Source organism: Passer domesticus, chromosome 1 (assembly GCF_036417665.1).
Source record: "Passer domesticus isolate bPasDom1 chromosome 1, bPasDom1.hap1, whole genome shotgun sequence".
Lineage (NCBI taxonomy): Eukaryota > Metazoa > Chordata > Aves > Passeriformes > Passeridae > Passer > Passer domesticus.
The window spans coordinates 146,795,308-146,818,561 of record NC_087474.1 but is presented as its reverse complement, the minus strand read 5'-3'; the positions used below and the strand labels follow the sequence as shown (position 1 = coordinate 146,818,561).

The 23,254-nt window shown below is 37.2% G+C and overlaps 1 protein-coding gene across 6 annotated transcripts in view; it reads left to right on the top strand.

Annotated features, from left to right (window-relative positions):
- The window catches only part of TRPS1 (transcriptional repressor GATA binding 1), a 213,303-nt gene that overhangs the window by 57,394 nt on the left and 132,655 nt on the right, over positions 1 to 23,254 (top strand). For all 6 annotated transcript variants that reach the window (XM_064395140.1, XM_064395109.1, XM_064395131.1 and 3 more), the window contains one exon: positions 6,778 to 7,381. In XM_064395140.1, the coding sequence (XP_064251210.1) occupies positions 6,778 to 7,381 (604 nt within the window). The remainder of the gene's footprint in view (positions 1 to 6,777; positions 7,382 to 23,254) is intronic.

Below are 23,254 nucleotides of genomic sequence, written 5' to 3'. Positions count from 1 at the left end.
TAGAATGAAGACAAAAGAAGATGCATTTTCAAAGCTAAAGCTTTGTTAAAAGCTCAAGAAACTGTGCCACGTTTAATAGATTCCAAGACATCCAAAATTAACAAAGGCAGACTGGGGCATGATACTTTAATAGAGATTAAAGCTGGGGGCATCCAAATGTTGCCCAACAGAGGGCTGCATTGGCAATATATCAGGAGTCTATTTAGAAAAAAAAAAACCCAGCAGATTGCTCATCTTTAATTTGGAGCTAGGGCCCACAGAGGATTCAGGTCCCAGCATGCAGTTCCCCATTTTTGATCCAAGTGGGCCTGAGGGATGTTGTGTGGATTAATTAGTTAATGTTTGTAAACTGCTTTGAAGATGAAAAGTGGTATCTAAGTTCCAAGCATTATTATAACAGCTTTGAGCCATGCTGAAGAACTCCATAGGCAGCACTTTGTCCGCTGCTGGGGCATGGCATGATCTTTTTTTAGTGGTTAAGTAACTGGAAGATTGAAATGGCTCCTTTACTGAAAGAATCCAACCTTTTATTTTGCTGCAGCTGGTAATTTAAGTTTTAACAAGCATGCCGAGCTAGGATCCTTTTTCCCAAGAAAGGAGAAGCCATGACTTTCAAAAATAAGTGCTAAGTCTAAGATGGAGTAGTTGTAGCTGCTCCTTCGGAGGGCTCAGCACCCTGCAGTTCTGGCAGTAGTCACAGGGAACTGAACTTTGGAAAATCAAGAGATACACTTTAAGCATTTTAGTCTCAAATTGTTTGTCTAAGATTAGGCTATTTTACTTAAAACACTTGAGCAACATTCTCTGTTAACCCCAGTCTGTGACATTATTGACTACTCTGAGGACGTGTGTAAATCAAAGTGCAATGTCCCCATAACTGCTAGCTTTTCCTTTCTCCTCTAATTCCCCCTTGATAATATGAATTTTGTTTCCTTTCTACTTGTACTGTTGCTGTTTTCCCCCACTGTCCATCTTTTTTGAAATCACATAAGTTCATTCAGTTTGTGGTAGGTGCTCTGTAATGGCAAACACCAGCAGGTTTTATTGTTTCCTATGTGTAACCTAATTTTCACTCTATCAAACTAAAACTTTTGAGGCATTATAACTTCTGCTTTTATTACTATTATCAGACCTTTATTTTTTTTAGTAGAAGTCTGGCATGTATTAGATATGTGTTTTCTTTCCCTTTTTGTATTTTAGGACCTAAAGATACAGCACAGTTCAGATTTTAAAAAGTAGAACATCTATAAAATCATAGTGTTGGTAGATAGACAGAAACATGCTAATGTAGTCAGCTCACATCCTACTGGGCTTCTCTCTTTCTTAATCAGAATTTGTCTCAATGCTTTTATGCTGTGCATCATGTACATCTGATGTATTTAAAATGCTGTATATGCCCATGTCTCTAAAACCTCTTCATTTATACAATGAGAAGCTGAATGGATTCTAATAGTAAACATAATACTAAACATTAACGTGGTGGAAAAAAATGTTCTGCTGTTCACATATTTAGATATAGCCTTGATAATATGGAAGATCAGAATTGCTTTTAGATGTTACTTACATATTTGATTCATGTATTTTTTGTCTGCACTGTTTTAATTTTTGAGTTACATGTCTGAACAACATGCTTAATTTGTTTTATTATTTATTTTGCTTCCTTCTGGCTGTACATCTACAATTTCACTATGTATTGCTAGCTAAAAAAATTTTAATATCCCAGTGTTATTCCTTCGCAGCCCTGTATTTGCAACAGTATTAGAATTTGCAAAAGCAGTTCTTTCCAATTTTTCTTTCTACAGAAATGTATACTTACACTTAGCACTCATTCAATATTTCTTGACATGATTATTTGAGAGCTGTTCATTTAAATTTGAAGTCAATGAATCACACTGCACTTGAGTTTACTTGTATTTAAACCTCACTAAAATGTGCTTATTCAAATAAATCCCTAGAAGATTTATTGGCCTCCATTTTCCACTAATTCTGCTACTACTCATTTTCCATTATATGTCTGAGGAATCAGATACTGTTCACGTTCATTACAAAGTTTAGTTTTTTCTTAAAACTGTCTGTTATTCTGATGAGCCAGAAGATGCCAACACTTAATTTAGATAAAAATCAAACTGAGTATTTGGGCAAATTTTGCGTGTTGTTTCACTTAGTCTAGAGATTAATTTCCTGCTTGTTCCAAAATAATTAATTTTGATTATTTTTGTAAAATCAAAGCAGCTTCTTGCAGAAGTGCCTCTTTTTTTCTTATAATTTTGCTAAAATGTGGGAAAACAGTGCATTTTTTCAATTTTGCGAAAAAGTTTTTCATGTAAAACCTTATTTGACAGAAAGCATTTGGTCAGTGCTAGTTATAATTAGAAGTACTATGCTGAAAAATCTTTTAAACTTTTTAAAAACAAGGTAGGATAGTGATTCATTAAACTGCAAAATATGAAAACATAAAGACTCGAAATAATAACTTTGGCAATGGTGTAGAATAATTTTCTAATAAATAATTTTGAAAATGTGGATGGCAGCAGTTTTGTAAAGTTCTCTTTAGAAATTAATTTTGAGTGAAATAATTCCTTACCTCTCAAACATAAAGGAGGTAGGGGATAAAGGGCAAAAGGGTTCTTGGGGCTTGCATCTTCCCAATGCCTGGGCTGCAGCTAAGGGATGGGGTGTTGCAGACAGGGCTGTTGGAACAGTCTCTCAGCCTCTCAGGCAGAAAAAGCCAGAGCAGGGTCTCAGATATGCAGATTATGGAAATGTGGCACCTTTGGGACACTTCCCCCAGAGAAGAAACTCAGGGAAAAAATGTCAATTGAGGCCCACGAGTTCCCAGTTTTAGAGCAGAGCAGAAATATTCACTCAGTGAACAATAGCAGCAGCTATGAGGGCCTTTTCCATCCTCCTGACACCTTAATTCACTGCTCTGAACTTGTTTGCTCTTGCCAATGGCTTTTGCTCTCCTTTGATCTCAGTCTTGCTCTCCACTCTGCCCTGTCTCCTCTCCATTTGAACCCTACAGTGCATTTTCTTCCTTGCTTTGCTGGCTATCTTTTCTTCTGAAAACCTTGAGTGCAGCACCCATTCCAAAAGTTAACTTTCTTATAAACCTGTTTCTTCATGAGAAATGATAGTAATTATTATATTTATAATTAAAATAAAATGTGAAAAAATGGAAATGATACGACAGCCATACCTTCTTCCAGAATATTTTCTATGCCCTAGAGCCTAGGACTGTCTTCAGGTAATTAAAAAAAAAATTACTTGTTTTGTAGAGGATGGTGTTTTGTAATACTTCAGACTAGTTAGAAGTATGTCAACAAGACTTAATTAACAACTGGCTGATGTTGGGAGTCTTGCAGCCTGTTAGGAAGTTCAAATAAAGGACCTTAAATCCATAAAAACCCCAACTGTGTAATCTCTGCAACATAAAGATTTTGCAAGGGAAAATCCTTGTATCTTACTGTGCCCAATTCAAGTACTTTTCAGTACAAATAATGATAGATTTTTTTATAGCTCTCAGAATGTAACTGTGCAGCAAAGATTTTGCCTGAATTTCTTGATATTTAATCTTTGGATTGGGCCATAAATGTTTTCCTGTCCACAAATAATCAGTTCCTTGTTTTATTTTTGTAGTAAAAATAATGATGCTAAGTGACCTCAGTGGATGGGATGACATTGCCAGCCCAGTGTCATATTGCTGAGAATGCCAGTTTATGGCTTGAACCTGCTGTTAGTGTTCTTGAGGGCTGTATAAACAATAACAAAGTAGAAGAAGTGCTATTTTCTTCTTCATTTACATCACTTTCTTCCATCCCAAGATTTTCCTCTTCTTAGAGTAGCTCTGTACCAACACACAGTATTGCATCAGACAAATTCAGGGTTTCGGATGGTATAGCTGTGGTTTAGCTGTAAAATGTAACTTGGAGGTAATGCACAGGAATGTTTCTTGTGTGCTTTACAAACTGGAATTCTTAACATTTTGTTGGTTAGCCTTGAAGAGCTTTGTACACAACTCTAGATGTAACTTGGGGATTTAGAAGCATAGAATAGGCTTAATATCTAGTAAAAGAGAAATCAAACATTGCCAATTTGTTTTCCTTCTTGCTGTCAGGGTGGAGTGAAAACTGAGAAGAAAACATTTTCTTTTTATGCCTTCTTCTGGGAAAGAATAAGTTTCCAACTTTCAAAAGTTTTCTAATGGCTGATGATAGTTACTATTTTATTATTTGGGACTGTGACTTATATTGGACAGCTCCAAACTTTAGCTTACATTTTGGAGCTTGGGGATATAATAATACACAGGACAAACCCATGTGAAGTATGAAGATTTATAATGTTGATGGCAGATTTTTAATGCATACTGGAAACTGTACATTCTGAAAAAAATCCCTGTTGAGTTACTATCTACTGAAGTATGTCTTCATTTTTTCCACATCACACTGCTTGTCACAGTCTCATAGAAGAATGAAGGAAAGCTTATATGTCTTTGAACCAATTAGAAATAGTTTAAATTAACAAACCTTTAATGTAATAAGGGTGATTGTAACTGGGCCTCAGCCATGTAGTTACAACTGCATGTAATATTCAGCATTTATTTGTGTCCTCAAAAGTGTGGTGTATATGGCTCCTGATCAAAAACATTTAGCCAGTGTGGAATGGAAAAATAAAAAAAGACAAGTTAGGCAGAAAAAGATCAGCTGTTTGGAGGTGTGATATCTGTAGATGAGAGCCAAGTTAGGAAGGGGGTTAGCTATTGAAATAGCCAAGTTAAACAAGAGACACTTAGGGCTAAGTAGTGTCCCAAAGGATTGATAAACTTTCACATGGGGAGTGTATGTGGTTGAGCCATTAGCCCCAAATGGTGTCTTGTTTAACTTGGCTTTTAAGATTACTAGCCCCTGTCTAACTTGGACTTCTCTGATGGTATCCCACCTTTACAGGGCTGACCCTCTTTATAACTTGGCTTTCTGTATTTATAAAATGGTTTTGATCAGATAGCACTTTTTTTTTTTTTTTTTTTGTTCAGGAGAGAATTAAGCTTGGTTTAGAAAAGAATTGAGTTGCAAGAGAGAATATATTAGTGTCGCATTGAGAGACAAGCTGATTTTAATAAAACACAATTGTAGAATGAAGGAAAAGAAACATGGCCAGAACAGGATTTTAACCCACAGCTTGCTCTCCCACAAGTAGGTTTTGTTGCCATAAGGTTGTGTGGAGAAGAACTGAATTTATTTTTTGCATAATGGAACAAGACCATCTAGTCCCTTAAAATGAATATAAATACGGAAAATGAGAAAAAGAAAACTGATATTGCACAAGGGCTGAAAAGCATGAATCCGAATGTGTACTCATGTCTATGTGCTGACACAACTGCAAGAAAATCAGACAATGTAAATAACATATGGTTTGTTTTTCCAACAAAAGGAGAGAAGGAAGGCAAGGGGGTTTAATAAGTTTGGCAAGTTGTCCCTTCTAAACTATCATAGTCTAAAAGGGACATTTTGTGTATCATTCCAATTCTACAGATGCACCAAGAGCCAAATCCTGCTCATACTGAAGTCAATGGGAGTTTTGCCATTGACTTCACTGAGACAAAGATTTGGCCTTAAAAGAATTAATTCTAACAATTGGAGTCAGGGCAGTAACAGATCTCTCATACAAGTTTTGTCCTGTGTGGATAGTGAAAGGCTCATTTTTTTAGCTTGGCTGAAGACACTGCTGTGACTCTGAGTGCCTGGGGTGTGGATTTGTGAGTGTGTCTGTAGGGAGAAGCTCTTGTAGAGTTCTGTACATTTTGCAGGGCAGGGATGAAATTTTGCTCAGCGTTGGTAGGATGCCGGGCGCAGCGGGCCCGGAGCCTGATGAAAGGCTCTGGCCACTCCTGTGCTACGAACAATTATTCATAATGGCGTTAGAGAGCTCATAAACAGTGCTCTGTTCCTATGATAGATACAGTAAGTGGCTAACATGTTGTTCTCATGTAGCAACATATGCTTTACATAATTTAGTAATGCAGTACTTTTTATAGGCTTTTAGAGTAAAAACAGGAAGGCGTGCTATTCCACTCTGTTCCACAGCTCCTACCCAAGAATTTCTATATTTGACGGGAAAGGCAGTTTGTAGTGACACAGCCAGCTATTGTGCTTTATCTTTAGAGCAGCATCTTTTTAAGTTGTGTTAAAATGTCCATAGAGAATCAAGCACTGCTGTCTCTTGTGCACTACCTTCTGTCCTTTGGTGTATTCTTATCCCTAAGTAAACCAGAGCTCTGTTCAAAATCACCTTTGTCAAGCAAAAGTATATGGAATAGATGGAAAGTAAAGGACTTTTTAAAACATTTTAACTTTCTAACATAGATTTATATTATATGAAGTGGTTTTTTTTAATAACAAGAGAACTGTTCTCTGCTAATTATTTGATTTTGGTTGAAAAGTATGTTTTTTAGTGTTCCTGTTGCAGCAGGAAAGTGAAAAGTATATTGCAGCAAACTGAAGAAGAAAAACACAAAATCCCAGTGAAAATTTTATGAAGTTTAGAATAATACCATGGAATGTGAAGGAACAATAGGAGGCCATTGCAAGGCATAGGGGGAAAAAATCAGCAGTTTTTTTACCCTGTTGTATAAGACACGAAAGTAAACCTGCTTGCTTTATTTAGAGAGGCTCATACTCTAAGTTTGATTTATTTTCTTAATCTTGGTAGGTAAAACCACTGTGAGAGGAAAGGCCAAAGGGTGATTTTCATGTTAATGTGCTTCTTGTTTTCTTCCAGGCGAGTACACAACTGCTACAAATGCCGTCAGTGCAGCTTCACAGCTGTTGACACTCAGTCACTACTAGAGCACTTCAACACTGTGCACTGTCAGGAGATGGACATCACTACAGCCAACGGGGAGGACAGTCATGGCGTTTCGTCCATCAAGGAAGAGCCAAAAATTGACCTTAAGGTCTACAGTCTGATTAATCCAGACCCCAAATTAGGGGAGCCCATATCTGACAGCATAGTGAAGAGGGAAAAGATAGAAGATAAGGAAGTGCTCAAGGAGAAAGGCTGGACTGACAGTCCCAGCGATGATCTTCGCAATGTGACCTGGAGAGGAACAGACATTTTGAGGGGGAGCCCATCATACACACAGACCAGTCTAGGCTTACTGACCCCCGTGTCTGTTGGCCAAGAGCAGCCAAAGCCTTTAAGGGATAGTCCAAATGTAGAAGCTGCCCATCTCGCAAGGCCCATTTATGGCTTGGCAGTGGAGAGCAAGGGTTTCCTGCAGGGTGTCCCAGCCGGAGCAGCAGAGAAATCCGGGCAGCTCACCCAGCCCTACTCTGGATCCGGGGACGGCAAGGCAAAAGACGAGTCCCAGTCCTTACTACGGGTAGGAAACCTTTCTTTTCCCCCTCTCTTGCTTTTTTGATTGCATGTATGTTATGTTTGATTGGCTGTGCAAATGATTTCTTCAGGTCCGGAGTAACGTGATTGAGGTTCTTTTAGGGCATGGAAACAAAAAAAAAGTCAAGGAAAGACTAAGATTTGTAGAGCCAAACTGGCAGGTAAATTTTCCAAAGTGTTCGCATAAAGCAATCTATATATTGATGGAGTATTAGTAAGCTTCTGCTTTTGCTTTTTAGCTCTGATTGAATTTTGTTTAATCATTCCTGCTAATTGTGCAGGTTGGTGATGCATTTGAAGAAGGGAGGTTTAGAACCCCAGAAGGCTGCACATCTGTTACAGCAAAACAACTAATCACCTCTTAAATTTTGTGGTGGTGTGACAGTTCGCACTTAAGCAGGATTTTATATTACTACATATCTAAGAATACAAAATGTGAGTTAAATATTAATAAAAAGTAACCTTTTTTGTGAAACACATAATTATATATAAATTTTTACACTTGTCTGGTTGCCTTGGAAGCAAAAAAAAAAAAAAAAAAAAAGAGAGAGAAGAAAGGTTCTCATGTGATAAGAGAAGGTAAATATTTGTCCCACCAAATAATTTTTTTTTTTTTAACAAAAGGATCTATATACAAGGAAGTTTCCCTTCCATCAAGGTGTGTTTTTCCCACTGTAGAGAAAGTTGAGGTTAGAAGAGATCTCACATTCTGAGGAGCTGAACAGTGAGGCAAATAAATGCTTTTCTTCTGAAATCATCACATGTTTTCAGGAGCTGTTCCTTATCTGAATTTATAGAAACTTGCCACAGGAGCAGTCAGTCTGCAGACAAAGCTCACTAAAATGGAAGTGATGATCTGCTGGTTTCCATTTTTTTCTTTTATAACAGCATTTATAACCATAGCATCAATTATTGTAACATGTCACATGTAACATGTAAAAAGAAAGATAAATGTTTTATTTCATGGTCTGGTAAGATAATACCCAGGTATATCTGTCTTTGTACATATAGAAGTCTTAATCTGTTTTAATCTTAATCTAATTTAAAATCTGTTTTAAATTAAGTCAGTGGTCTCAAAAATACTGCAGCCATTCTAATTATAAAATAGAGTGTCTGTAATTTAAACTCTGCATGCAATTTGGGGAGATGACAAACTTTTGTACCTTATATATTGTTCTCAGATTTAAAGTGTATGAAAAGGAGTCACAGTATGATAGGTTCCTTGTTGCTAACCTGGATGTGTGCTCACTGGGGATGTCATGATTATATTTCTCTCCTCCAACATGAAATATGAGTTAAAATACATACATAAACCCATGCAGCAGTGGAATTCCTGCTGTACATATGATGTTAGTTACATCTCACCTCAGTTTTTGTACTGGTTCTTAGCCATGTGCAGACAGATTTGCCAGTGTGGTTTATCAGAATCCACACAATTTCATTTATTTTCAATTTTTCAAATATTTTAATTTATTTTTTGACTGCCAGAGGATGAAAGAAAACCAAACAAAAAACTGCAAAGAGACATGGTAGTACGCAGAATCAGCTATTTAAAGGTCTTAATTTGGTTGGTAGCTGGACCTAAAACTGTAGTAAACAGTAGAATAAAGCCATTATATTGCCTGTTTTAGTCACTGCTGAATATAGAATGGGAAACTGTATGCTGGCTGCTTCTTATGCCATTTTAAAAATAACTTCAGATGCTTTTTTAAAGTCTTTATACAGAACCACTTTTATATATATATATATATATATATATATATATTTAAGTTATTATTTTCTCAATTTCAAAATACTTTGATCACTTCTGGGTCTAAAAAACCTGTATTTTCCATACTGATCTCTTCTGGGTCTGAAAAACCTTCCATACTTTTCTGAATAAAAAGATAAAGGTCTTACTTTTGTGTATTAACAGTGCATATAAATTAATTCCTTTAATTTTAAAGTGTGTACAACTCTAGTTTTCTTTTATAATGATTTATTAGGAGATTGTGTTTATAGTGACTGATAAACCCTTCAGTCCTTCAAACAGGAATAACTTTTGTGTACACCTTCAGCTGCCATGCTCTTTGAACTCTATTGTGCCAAGGACTTGTTTGCGTCTTTTCCTTACTGATAATATTTGAATTTTCACTTTTCTTTGAAAATTAGGCAATTTGCTTTTGCCAGCTTGAAATATTTTTAAAAAACAGTGGGGGAAAGGAGATTAACTTTTTTCATCTGCTGAACAGAGTCCCTAATCTTACATATTTCATCATGATTGATGGATAGAGAAAACAAAATAAGAATTGGAACTTCTTGAAGGTAAGGGGTGATCTGAAAGATAGGTGCTATTGGGAGTGTGATTCTGTGAGTGATATTAGTTTCCTCTTCTTTTCAATCTGCGAAAAAGATCATAGAAACCAAATTCCTTTAATTTGCTCTTGATTTAGTTTTCTGCAGACCGAGTTATGAAATGCAATACTGGAGGTGCAAATAAGAAAACCAAGCGATGGTCAGCTTGACTATTGGGAGCTTAGTGTCAAGGATTATCTGACATACACATATGCATGCCCAGAAGCTCAACTGGCCCAGACAGAAATAAAAATTGTTCAGAAAAGAATTTACCATCCATTTTTGAAAAAGCTAATTTTTGTAATCCTCTGAAATAAAAAAAAAAAAATGTGCTGTGTTGTTAAGCAAATCTCTCATTATTATTTACTTTTGGCTACATTTATTTTTCTAATATGAAATAGCTAGTAGGAGCAGCTAATTCTGTTTGAAAGTTAGTCCTCCCTGAAAGCAAAGTGTTAATACATCCTTCTACTATCATATAATGAATGCTTATGCAAAACACTGTATCCCAGGACGACTGGTGACTAGGAAACAAAACCTATAATAAAATCACTGTGGACACCTTCATTTTTTTCCCCCTGAAGATTGACACAGAGGAAGCCAAAAATTTGGAATTACTCAGTGAATAAACACTGAGAAATGGACTAAAAAAGAAAGTTCCTAACACATCCCTTTGGTTGTACTGGCTATTCTGTATTTATAAAGTGATTCTGCTTATTACAAATGATTTGTAATGATTTGACAGTAGCAGGAATACCGTGTCTTTTAATTTTTTACTTTCTTGATGATGGGGGAAGGCAAAGGGGAGATAAGATTTTTTTCACATTTTTTCAAGTAGATAGAGGTTGATACTATAGGTTTAGAAGTGATTAGCATTTTTGGTAAAATATCAGAGACAATACAAATCAATTGTCCATGGTCTTTCCCTAGCCTGTGCTGCAGTAGATTGTTTCTAGGAGTCATTGGGGTAAGATTTCTTTCATTTTTAGAATCTAAGAGACCAAATTGCTTGTGACCTTTCGGGAGCTGGAGACAGTGCAGACACACATGTGCAGTTGATGCACCTTTATCCCTGAGAATGCTTCCAAGCTGTGTGTGTGTAACAGAATCTTTCTCAGGGGCTCGGTACACTTCTGTGAGTAGCTTTAATTTATTTTTCTTATTAAAATATTTCCAGCAGCTGTACTTACAGTGAATCAGTATGTTTTGCAAATGGGAATTACCAAAAATGTACCTCAGCGTGGTACAATGTGGACATTATTTCTGCTCTTCCTTAGAGTAGCTGATTTTCTAGTTTAAAGATTTGTTGATACTGGAAGGTCTATTGAAATGCAAAAATGTTCCTTTTTTTGGGTAGCACATTGGCAGCCAGTAGACTCCAGGCCAGGCAGATTGTTTAATGCTTTGACAGTGCAGATCTTGGACAGCAGGAACTTTTTGCTAAACTGATTTTAAATGAAGTGTCCTGTTTTGGTCTGTATGGACACTGCAGCATAAAGTTTTCCACAAAATAGGGAATTGTAGCCTGAGTCTTCAGTCTTATACACAGGCTTAGTTAGTCCATCTAAAGGTGTTGGTATAGACCTTGTAGTTTAGGCAACAAAGATACAATAATAACACAGGTCAGTGTGTCTGTGTATCCATGTGGGGTCACATGGAGCTGTACACAGCAAGATTACTTTGTGTATTAATCATGGTTTGTGGAGGGATTTGTGTGCCATCAAAGGGAGAGAGATTGTCACATTATTCCAAAAGTACTGTGGATTTTTATCAAAGGCATACTGCAGGATGTAGCATTAAATATATGACTGAGGATATGTTAACCTTTACTATGAGCTTTTTATATGATGCAAAGGATAAAATCTACTGTTTTATTAAACTGAGATTATTTTGCACCATAATGTTTAAACACTGCAGGAAATCACGGCATTTCAAAAAAGTTTTCATTTACTCTGAGAAGAGTTATTTTCTTTTTGTCTGTGGTATTTGCACTTGGGCTATTTCATATGGCATTCTGGCTAAAGCTGGTCATACAGCTTTAAATTTGGAGAAAATAGAAAATCAGAAAAAATTATTTCCTCTTTCCTTGTTTTGCATTCTCCTATGTAGGTGAGTGGCAGAGCTAATTTAAAAATACGCAATTGGTACATAAGTATTGAGTCTACACATAATTGATTTAATATCAGTGTAGTAAATATCAGACACAATCCCTAGTGGCAAATCATCATTTCTCCTATTATAAGGTACTGACTCCTGTTATCCACAGAGCTGGATGACAAATAGCTGCAAAGCAGTGGAAACGCTGAGCTGTTCCTTGTGATTTCCAGAAGACTTCTATAAGCACATCCAATTCTTGGCCAGAAGGATAACATACATTTGAGGTAAAACCTGCCTCTCTGATGCTGGTAGGAATATTGTTGCTGCTGCTGCCTTTAGTGGGAGCACAAGAAGCAGCATGAGCAGGTTCAAGCACACAGAGTGGGATCTTGGTTTAAATCTGTGGTGGTCCCTCCAGGGTGACAGATGGAAGTTTTTGTGTTCTTTGGCATTTTGTCCCAGTTCCAATCACCTTCTCATAGCAGCATTTTAATAGTATATCTACAGAATTAATTTCAATGCATATAATTGTATCACACTTCTTACACTTAAGTTGGTGTAAGTCTTGGATACTGCATGTCATCCCTAAGCAACTTCAGGAAAGAAAAAGCAGCCCTTTAAACAAGAAACATCTGAAATAGTTTCTCTGTAGCTGCATCTCATTTTTTTCCCATTTCCTCTGACTCTGTTAGAGATCTTTCAGGAAGTATTTATAGTCAAGGCCATTCATTGCCATACGGGTCCTCTAATTAGCTGAGGGGAACTCAGCAGGCACTGTGTGTTACTAATGCACAGAGCTCTGGCAGGTCAGAGAGCTGACAAAGTCTTTCAATTTTTTTAAAGGCACCTGTTTCCACAAGTCTCTGCCTGGGGAGTCAGTGGGCTACTTTTTTACATTTAACTACATCCTGGAAAATGGCAAGAATCCTCTAACAAGGAAAATAAGAAAAAAAAGTTAGTACTTGAAGATAAATGGTTTTGATGCTTTGTGTTTACCATGCAAAACCGAGGCGGGTAAAATCCTTGTGCTGGTGAAGGGCTCAGGAACTTTCTAAAGTAACTTTCTGAAGGTTTTCAAGTAGTTTAGAAACAAACATGTACTTGGCTGCTTTTAGTAACTACTGGAACCAAACCCACAAGAAATTGAATGTTTTGCATTACTCATCCTGACAGTGATCAGATAGGACTAGAAAGTAACTTTTAGAAAAATGTTAACCTGCCCAATGAAAGGCATGTTTCTGGTTTTTGTGTGGGGTGTGTCTGTCATGTGGTGAGACAACCCCACCTCGTCCATGTTTACCCACCCAGCAGGGCATAGGATTTTTTTTTCTTCTTCTTCTCTTCTATTTTTTTTTTCCTTTTTTTTTCTTTTTTTTTTTTGGTCTCCCTTTTACGAAATGTGGTCTGGAAGGGAATTAAGTGATAAAATCATTATTTGGGTGGGGCATGGTAATAATGCGAAAGGGCAGCATCTACGTCAAAATCCTTGATGAAAAGGTGAATCAGTATGTGGAACAAAGGGCTGGGGAGATGGGTACGGGCCCCCAGGCCATTGGGTAAGCAGCAGGGTTTATTGAAGTTGCTATGATCAATAACAATGATTCAAGCAGAGAGAACCGAGATAATTCTTGATTTAAAACAAGCTGCTGCATTTGGATAGATGAGATCGTAATGCAGATGAGAACAAAAGAATGCTTTCTTGTATTGAACAGAGGAGCCAAAGCAGATTGACAGACAGTGTCACATGAAATTAGCTCAGTTTTATATGCCCCTTCCTAGTTCTGGTAGGAGAACGTCTCATGCTCTCTCTGGTCTGGTATTTGGTGTCCTGCTGTAGGTGAGGGTTAGAAGGGTCCATGTGCACTGTTTTGGCCTGGATGCCACATGCAGGCACCTGGGCTCGGTTTGCTGGCTGAAGATAACTTGAGTGAAGATAACCCGTGTGCAGATAACCTGGTTGAAGATAACCCGGGTGAAGATAACAGTGTGGCAGCTGCTCAGTGCCATCCCTGCCGTGTGGACTCGGCATGAGGGTGGGAGCATCCTTGGTTTCTCGGCACACTGCTCCTTGGCAGCCCCCGCTGCTCTGGCCTGGATGTCTGGGCGCAGAGGGGCCCCCTGACACTGTCCCCCAGCCTGAACTTGAGCCTTCAGCATGTGGCAGCTCAAGCCCGGCCTCCCTGGCCCTGCGCTGGGCTCGTGGCTCTTGGTGGGGCTCAGCCCCTCCGCGCTGAGAGCGGCCCAGGCCCACGGCCCCGAGCCGGGCACACGCGGCGAGGCAGTGCCTTTCTTGCAGGTATCAGATATATGGTTATCAGATATTGTTCTTACTGCCTTCAAATACATTCCTGACCATTCTTTTCAATTTTAAATTGTGCTGACGGTGGCTGCAGGTTGTGGCACTGCACAACCTGTGTAGGGTGCAGCTGTGGGCACTGCAAAGGCGAACAGCGCAGCAGCAGCTCCTCCAGTCCAGACAGTGCAGGGGGCTGTCAGTGGGGAGCCTTGGTTCAGATGGGAAGTAGGTAAATGCAGCTTCTTGCATGATGGCTAAATTAAAGAATTAGTTGAGCTTTACCTAAGTTTTGAAAAGTTAAGTGTGACTATAACCATTATACAGCCCTGTTATTATTCTGTATTGCCAATAGTACTTAGCAATAGATTGTATACCTGAAGTGAAATGGAAGCTTCAATTGTACTTAGAAACTAAGGATAGTATTTGCCAAACTGGATCCAATAAGAAGCACACATTCATGCTTGCTGCTAACATGTAGATTTTCAATGGAAAATTAAATTTCACAGATGAATGCAGACAAGGATTGTACATAATTCCGTTTTTGCCTGAAGTACCGTGGTGCTGAACAGTGAAAATCTATGTGAAGATACCTCTAGGATCTGGAAGTGCAGAGTTGCTTTCTGTACTGAATTTCAGATGATCCTCTAGATGTATTTGGTAATTAAAAGACATAATAAATAAATTCTTTAAGAGGAGGGATCTTATGATAGACAGCAAATAAATGTTTAATTTATTAGGGTAAGAAGGGAGCATTGTAATTACAACTGATTTGAAGAAATCCAGATGCTATCCACATCTGAACAAATTTAAGAATGGTAAGGATTTATAAAGAGATTTATGAAGAAACAGTGCACATACATGCTTTGATTTTTGTCATGTGGGTATCTAGGGGTGATGATACAGCCAGTTAAAAAGAACAGCTATGGAAAATAGTTGTTATATGAACAGATGTGTGGTGAAACAGAAATATGCATATATATCTCTGTGTGTGTGTGTGTGTGTAAGACATGAGAAAGGTTTTCTGGAATGTCTTTTGTTACCTTGGCACTCCTCAGAATATGCATATGGTCACCTTGGAGCTAGTCTTAATTTTCAGATCTCTAATGTAACCCAATTGATTTAGTGAACAATTTCCTGCTTAATATAATTAATTTACTTCTTCCACCAAGTTCTGTTTTTAAAATGAGGCTTTATAGGGGCTAAGTGGTTCTTGCTGATGTTTTTCTAAGCATTTTTTTAGTAGCACATATATATTTTAGAAAATCTTACAGTCTTTGTTATAGTGGTATAATCATGTGTATACAATATAAATCCATAAATATATTATTCCTTTGCATGTTAACATTATTTAGAGTTCAGATAGGATATATTTTTTAGCATAAAGACAAGAGGAGGAGTATTTTTTTTGTGTTGCATACAATATTAGGTTTCTGAAACAAATGGGGTGGTGGCAGCTCAGGTTGTGCAGCACTGCAGGCAGCTTGTGAACAGCCTTGGAAATCTTTGCTGCATTTGTGTATCCCTGGTCTGCCCGAGATTTTCAAATCTCAGGTTGGTGAATCATGTTTGTCCTAGTTAGAGGGTTAATTTCCTATGATTTCTTTGTTGCTCTAGATCTTCTTTCCTAATTCTGTCCGTAAAATGGGAATTTCCCATCTGAAAGGGCAAGAGTGAAGAGAGATGTGTTAAACTCTATTGTGCAACAGTACTATGAGAGTCGAAGCAAGAAGAGCCTGATTCATAGGCATCCTGCATCAATATTGGTGGTTATCTTCTCTGAGTGTGATGATGCAAACTGCCTCAAGAATACCAGTGAAAAAGGAAAACTGAAAAAACAGATTTTAATTTTAACTTTGTTAAAATTTCTGTTCTTTCCTTCAGCCTTGTGGGGGGAAGAAAAACAAAAGCAAAAGCAGGAATTTTGGAGTGAGACATTTACATTTCTTGGTGGACTTGGACCTCATTTTGGTTTATGTGCCTCTTATGTGTATGGTAGCAAACTGCACATTTTCACTTATGGGAAGGAGTCTTTTAACAATGGCTTACAGTACAGTCTTTAATCATGTAAGTTGCCTCCAGCTCTTACTGAGAGTAAAATTCCACCCTTTCCGTTTTCAGATGGGTTTTACTATCAGCTGTTTCTCCTTGCAAGACTGTCTGTGATTTGAAAATTGTGTTTAAATTAAAAAAGTGAGGAAAAAAGAGAAATAATCAGGACATTTGTCAAGAAATTTGCTATGAATGGGAACGAGGAGCGATGCAAACAAGCTTGAAATGAGTTTTAATTCACATGTTATTCTGGGAGCCTACAATTTCTGGTGAGAAAATGGCATATTTTAGGTCTATTTCCTCCAGTTTTTGGCATGGAGCAATGCCTGTTTTGTTCAGTCAGATGTTCAAATGGGAATTTTGGATGCTTAGAACTAATTTTAGTAGGTGGGGGCAAATTTATTATGATTCTACAAATAGAGTTTGATCACAGCTGCTTCATTGCAATTATAAAAATTGGCTGTGAATCACTTAAACTATATTTACTGGTTACAAAAAAAATTTCATCTATACAAAACTGTCTTGTTGCCCTTAAAGTTCTCAGTAATAACATTTATATACACAGTATTTTGAATTTGACTTGATCACGTTCCAGATTATTTTCATGCCTCTCTCCTCCCCCCTTGCCCTAACAGTGATAATGTGCTCAAATGACTCTCCCATTCTTTCCAAGTTAGGGTGAATTTCTGAGCTTGTTCTGAAATTACAGTAAATCACACACAGACCTCTTAAGACTTATTAAAAAATGTTACTAACTTCACTGGAAGTTGGACACTTCAAAGCTCTCACTTCTCCAGTCTGTACATGAATAAAAGGCTGTAGGGCAAACACCACAAGGTGAAAGCTTACAAATCAAAGCAAAACTTAATATAATGCTATTATCCCCTTTACAAGACATATGGAGAATAGTATCTTTACATATTTATGAGGTTTTTTTTTTTCTTCTAATAGTAACTGCTTTAATGTTCATGGATTTGTGCTTTTGAGTTAGAAAATACTGGGTTGTATTTTATATTTGTTCAATGTTTCATGGCAGCTCCTCTTCCAACCCAAAATGTATGTATTCCAGACCTGTTTAAAAGTTTGCATTGTGCAGAACAAATTTAAACAACCTGTTTCTTGAGAAAAGTGGTTTTTTTCACAATTCAGTTATGGACTCATCCTGTGGTGGTTAGTTTGACATTACTCCCTGCAGCTGATGAAGAAGACAAAACATGCATAAGGCTCTCCACTTACAGCACAGTACCTGTTAGTATACTACTGAAACCCATTTGTGTTTGACTGAGGTACGCTAGAAACTTAAATATTTCCTTTTGTTTAGGATTCTCATAAACCCTACTTTATGCAGGCCTTTAGGGGTGGGGAGAGTTAATGGAAAATGTGATTAAAATCTTGTAGGCTTTGAGGCTTGTAAATATCTTGGCACCTACATATGTTTGTGTGCGTACATGTGTATGTTTACTAATTTTAAATTAGGTTAAAAATCAGAATTAAAATAAAAAGAATAGATTCATATTTGAATTAAAAGTGAAAAAAGGTTTTTGACTAAAACCAAAATTTCTGTAATTATTTAGCAAAATCGTTTGTAGGACAAATATTAATAATTTTTGAAGTAGAGAGCTGTTACAACTTTACTGATTTTTCCATTACAGAAAATTATGTTCTGCTTAGCATAAGTTTTAAATATATTTTTTATGCTTTTAGCACTGTACTCTTGATCATCACTTGATTGATTTAACTTTGCCTTCTAATAGCAAGCTAAATGGTTGAAGGGTAGAGGTCTTTGCAGTGGTTATCTATAACAACGATCATGTGTGATGCAGGGACTTCAAAAGTTGATGTTTGTTAAACTTGGACCCTCAGTTTCTTGGTATAAATGACTCCTCACATTTTAATTAAATCCTCATGACCAGCTTTGTCTATCTCAGGAGAGGTGTTGTGTTCAACTTCACTGCCCCAAGCTGGCATTGTAGAACCCTAGACAAAGCTTTTCTGAAATGCATTATTTCAGTGAGCAAATAGACAGTTTGGAGTGTCCCTAATCACTGCTGAAGGCAGTGATTTGAGGGCTTTCTTAGTGAACCCTGGTTAAGAGGTGAAACATAAACCATTTTGGATACCAGTCCCCCAGGTACATCACTATTGGAAGTAAAGAACATTTTTAAAAGCCCTGAATTGAGAAATATTTTATCTGTGCTGGTGCTGTCGGTCGGCAAACAAATTAAATTTTGTAAGCGTTGGTAAGTGAACTGAAACTTCATCCAGGAATGCACACCAAAGGGCTCCCAAGTGCCTGGAGACCTGCTGGTGTTCTGCCTGGCTGTGAATGCCTCTAGACCCCTGCTGTCAGCTGTTTTTATCAGTATAGGTCTGCTTCCCTCTTTGCTTGGCCAGGTTGCAAAAAAAGTTCACTGAAACCACTCTTTCCTTGTCTTCTTTAGTTTGGTTTGGCTCTCTCCCCCCTCATTCTTTTATGGAACTCACAGTTTACTATAATACAAGTCATTAAAATTCTCCACATTTGGAGCAGTCTTTTGAAATAAATTTACCAAACCATTCACTTTGTTATAAAAACTGTCTAGGCTTTCTGATCCGCCTTTCCTAAAATATACATTGTCTGCATTGCAAATAGAGGCTTTCTGATGGGGAGAGATTAAGCAGAAGTATCTCAGCCTTCTTCTGGGCACGTGTGTGGTGCCGTGGCTGGGCCGCGGTGCTGGTCCGCCGGCCGTGCTCTGACAGGTTTGCTCTGGAATGCCGGCGCACGAACGGCCCTCGCCGTCTGATACCCTCCCGAGCAAAAATACTCTCGTGGCCTTGCTTGCTTTCATCAGCACCACTTAGTAAACCTCAGCTAGTGGAAGGAGACATGTTGGAGCACAGCAGAAGAGCAGAATGGGTGAAACTACAAATTGTTAGTCTGTTAAACACAGATTATGTCTTTGGGTACAATTCCATTAGCGACTGAATGAGTCTGGATGGGTAGTAGCTTGTGGAAGTATTTGTTATGACAAAACCAACTTTTCATTATAGACAAAGTTATCCTGTTTTCCTCTGTAGTCTGGCCAACTTCAAAATGTTTCAAACTAATTTCAGACTTGTAAAACACTGTCTATCAGATACAGACATATGGATTGAACTAGTAATTTGTTTGCCATCTGCTGATAAAGGAAGCAAGGCGTCTAAGTAGAAAATGAAGAATTCCCTCCCTCTCCCCCATTGGAATGTCATATGGTGCCTTTAGGAATTGTTTATATTGACATTTTTATTGATTACTATGTAAAGTGTTACACTGTATTGACCTGAATCTGCTTTCAATCTCATAATGATAATTGTTTTTTGTTTCCAAAATAATTGTAGTGATTTTAGCCTATAAATAATGTTAAAAAATCACTTTAAATCTTAAAAAAACAAATTGATAACCATTCTTCTTGTGTGAAACAGGAATCAGCATATTCTTTTGATCAGAAAAATAAAAAAATCTTTAATGTTACCAAAAAGGGTTGATTAAAATTATCTTTCTTTTTAGTCAAAATTCCCCTTTTCTCCTGAAACTCCAGGAAAAGCAGTTCAATTTCCAACATAAAAACAAACAAATCTGTCAAAACTTTTCTGTGTAGGGAAGAAGGGATGCTTAAACTTTTCTGGATTATTGTCTGTCAGTCTTCTCTCAACAGTCCTGATGGCTTGTGCAGGTCCAGAGTTTGTGCCCCAGATTTATTCCATAGCTATTTCACACAGACCCCGGTTGTATCTGGAAATAATAATAATAATAATAATAATAAGTCTATAATGGAAGTTTAAGTATTTGTTCTTTTAGTTAATGCTTCCTATAGGTTTGCTTCCTATAGGTTTGTCCATTTTTATGAAGCATTTAGAGCTTCTCTGTATAAAAGAGAAATAGCAAAATGAAGTAGCTTCTCAGTAGGGTATACTGCTTTCATGGGTAATAAAATAGTCTCAATCAGTGCTTAAATACATGGAGCTTGATTAGTTGAATTATAATAAATACTCCTTTCAGCCCTAGTTCTCTGTAACTTTTTTCGTATTGACAAGTACTTTATTTTTCATTGATTCCATTAATCTATTTTGAACAGATAGTGCTAATATTATTCACAAGCTATGTTCTTAAACATAAAATGTTACTGAACAGTTGATTTTCTTTAATAAGCTCATTTTTTCTGCTGCAGTTGGATTATAAATTGTCAGAATGTACCACAGGGTTTCTATATTTACTTTAAGTGAAAGTAATATGCAAAAACACTAATTGTCGTATATACTGGTATCTCTTTTGTAAATATATTTGCTTTTCTTAAAATTTTCTTAAAATTTTCTTAAAATCCTTATAGTGACTTGCAAATTATATGAACAATGCAGAAACCTTCTCTTTTCTCAGTGGTTAGTATGGGTTCATTTGAGAAAAGCTAAACAATTCCATAAATAGTAAATCTTCCACAACCTAGAGTTAATAACCATTTTATGTTTGGAATTGACATTGTCAGAAAGTTATTGAAACAGTAGGAACATCTTACCCAGTCAACATTTGTTGCAGGTATACACATAGGGACTGGTGCCTGTGACAGCAAGAAGTCTGCAAAGTAAAAGGAAAATTCGGATAGTTTTGATGAAGGAAGGTTCTAGGAAAATGCTCCTGTGAGAGCTTATGGAAGGCCTTGAGCCACAACAAGTACAACCACTTATTACTATACATCAACTATGGTTTGCTGCTTGCAGAACACCTCCTTGCTGTTTTTTATGGCTTAAGGTGCATACAGTATGTGAAGTCTGTTCCTGTGTTGCATTTCTATAGCATGTTCACACTTATTCTAGATCTGCCCAGCATGTCATGGACCCACTGGTTTTTGTTCTGGTTTCATTTCACTGAAAACATTTTCCTGCTTGTAAATGCAAATATTTACAACACACATTGGAAAGTATACATCCAAAGTATTTTTACCCTTTCAAAGTTGTTGGATTATTTTTTTTTGAGGATTTACCATACTGTATGGTACCTGACAATTCCAATGGTAATAAAATGCTTTGAAACATGCATTGCAGTATATAAAATACAGGCATTTACAATATGTTGACTACAGCAACAGTCATATTACTGCTAAGGAAATACTACTTCACAATAATCATGAGGATATCAAATATTTAGTCTGGTGTTACCTACCAGAAATAGGTAAACTTGCTGTTGATGAGCATATTCACCTCAGGCTATTAAATAGCTCTTTACAGATTAGTGTGTGTAAGCATGATGTAGCTACCATGATGTAGCTTGTTAGACTGCCTCAGCAGGAGGTGAGGGGATGAGTGATGGGGTAGGAAAAGCCAAGACCCTTCTCTTCAGCTGAATGATTTGGGACAAAAATGTGTTTTGTTCTTCTGCAGATATACGCTTTTATTACATAGTTGTTTCCAAAGAGGTTACTATTGAGATTTATGAATATTGCCTTGGAAATTCTGGGTATGAGGTAGTTCAGAAGCAGAAAGGTTTATAAAAATAGCTGAAATTTTATGTGTCTACGATAGACATATCTCTTGTTTCTCAGAGCTGTTATTTTGCAGACCAGTTTGCCTTCCTGTGATGCTATCACACTTCTGACAAGAACAAATGGTTTCAAAACTATTCATGTCAGGTCAAGATGGTGAGAACAGCAGATAGACATGAGAGCTGTGACTGTATAAACAACACACTCCCATCACCGGATTAACGCAGGTCCAGGGAAGTGGCAGCATCATTCTCACTGCTCAGATATTGCCAGCACGCTCTTCCCCGCTTCTAGCACAAGAGAATTGACTGCAACTGTTTATTTTCAACACATGGTTGATATCTTTGTCTGTCTGTCTGTAGATCAGCTGTGCCTTGTTAGGGACTTTACTCATGAGCACTGAGAATCTTGCTCAACCTTTCATCTCCCTGCCATATAAGTGTGGTTTGTTAGAAATAACTGAGAAAAAATGTAAACTTGCTGAAATGACTACAAAGTCCACAGTCAGTGTCAAAGGAGAGAGGGGATGGATTGAATTGAGGGTGTATGCAAGAGATTAGTCCATGCCTTCTCAAATAAATTTATAGTATCTGTCTAGATGGAGAAAGAAAGACTTAACAGTTGTATTTACACTTTGTGAAATATCAGAAAAGATATTTCAGCCTGACCAATTTCTCGTGGTATTAAGTTTCTCTTTGTACTGTGCAAAAGCATGACAGTGTGGTATTGCCAGCTCTGTCTAAGCCTAGAATATACCCATATGTTATACAAACCCCCCTGACTATAGATATGTAGCATATGCTATATTTATATGAGTGAACCTACTTAGTTCAGATAAAAGGCTGTAGAGACACGTGCAGTTAGTGGAAACATAGCAACAACAGGAAGGATATTTGGGAGAGTTTGTGCTCTCTTCACTTTAACCTTATCCTCTTGATGGTCCTGTTCAGCATTGCTTCAATGAATCCTGGAGAGTAAATGCTATTTAGTTTTGCAATTTTTATAGGGTGAAGTCATAGCTGTCAGATGAAGCTGCTGTGATCATTCTGTAGATGTAAATGCCATTTTGATATGGAGAAAAATCTGTTTGTCTGACATATTTGCAGACTGTATGTTGCTATCAGTGGATTCAGGTGGCCTTTAGCACTTATGTCCACTTCACATTGTTATTCAAGGATCTCTATAGAAATTATGGTTTTTTGAATGTGCCTACCAGTGCCTTCACTGATCATATTTGTGCTGCTGCTGCTGCTCTGTTTTCTGTTTTTCCTGCTAAATCAGGAATACTCCATCTGGAGACCAGCCGAGTTTTCAAAGTGCTGATAGTGTCCCTAGACAGGATAGAATTATAGAAGAGAATGGATTTTTCCATATGATTTTTTGAAATGGAGCTGTGTTTATTATCTTGCAGGTGTCAAAAGTGCTTCCACTGCTCTTGGTTTTTAAGTTATATCCCATTTGTAAAGCAAGAGCTGTTTCAAATAGCTGTCAATGAGTGATCAAACATTTCAGTCCCCCATTTCTTCTTTCTGAACTGTTTAAATAATGAAAGAAAATTATAAATATACTTTATAGATCTGTATAATCA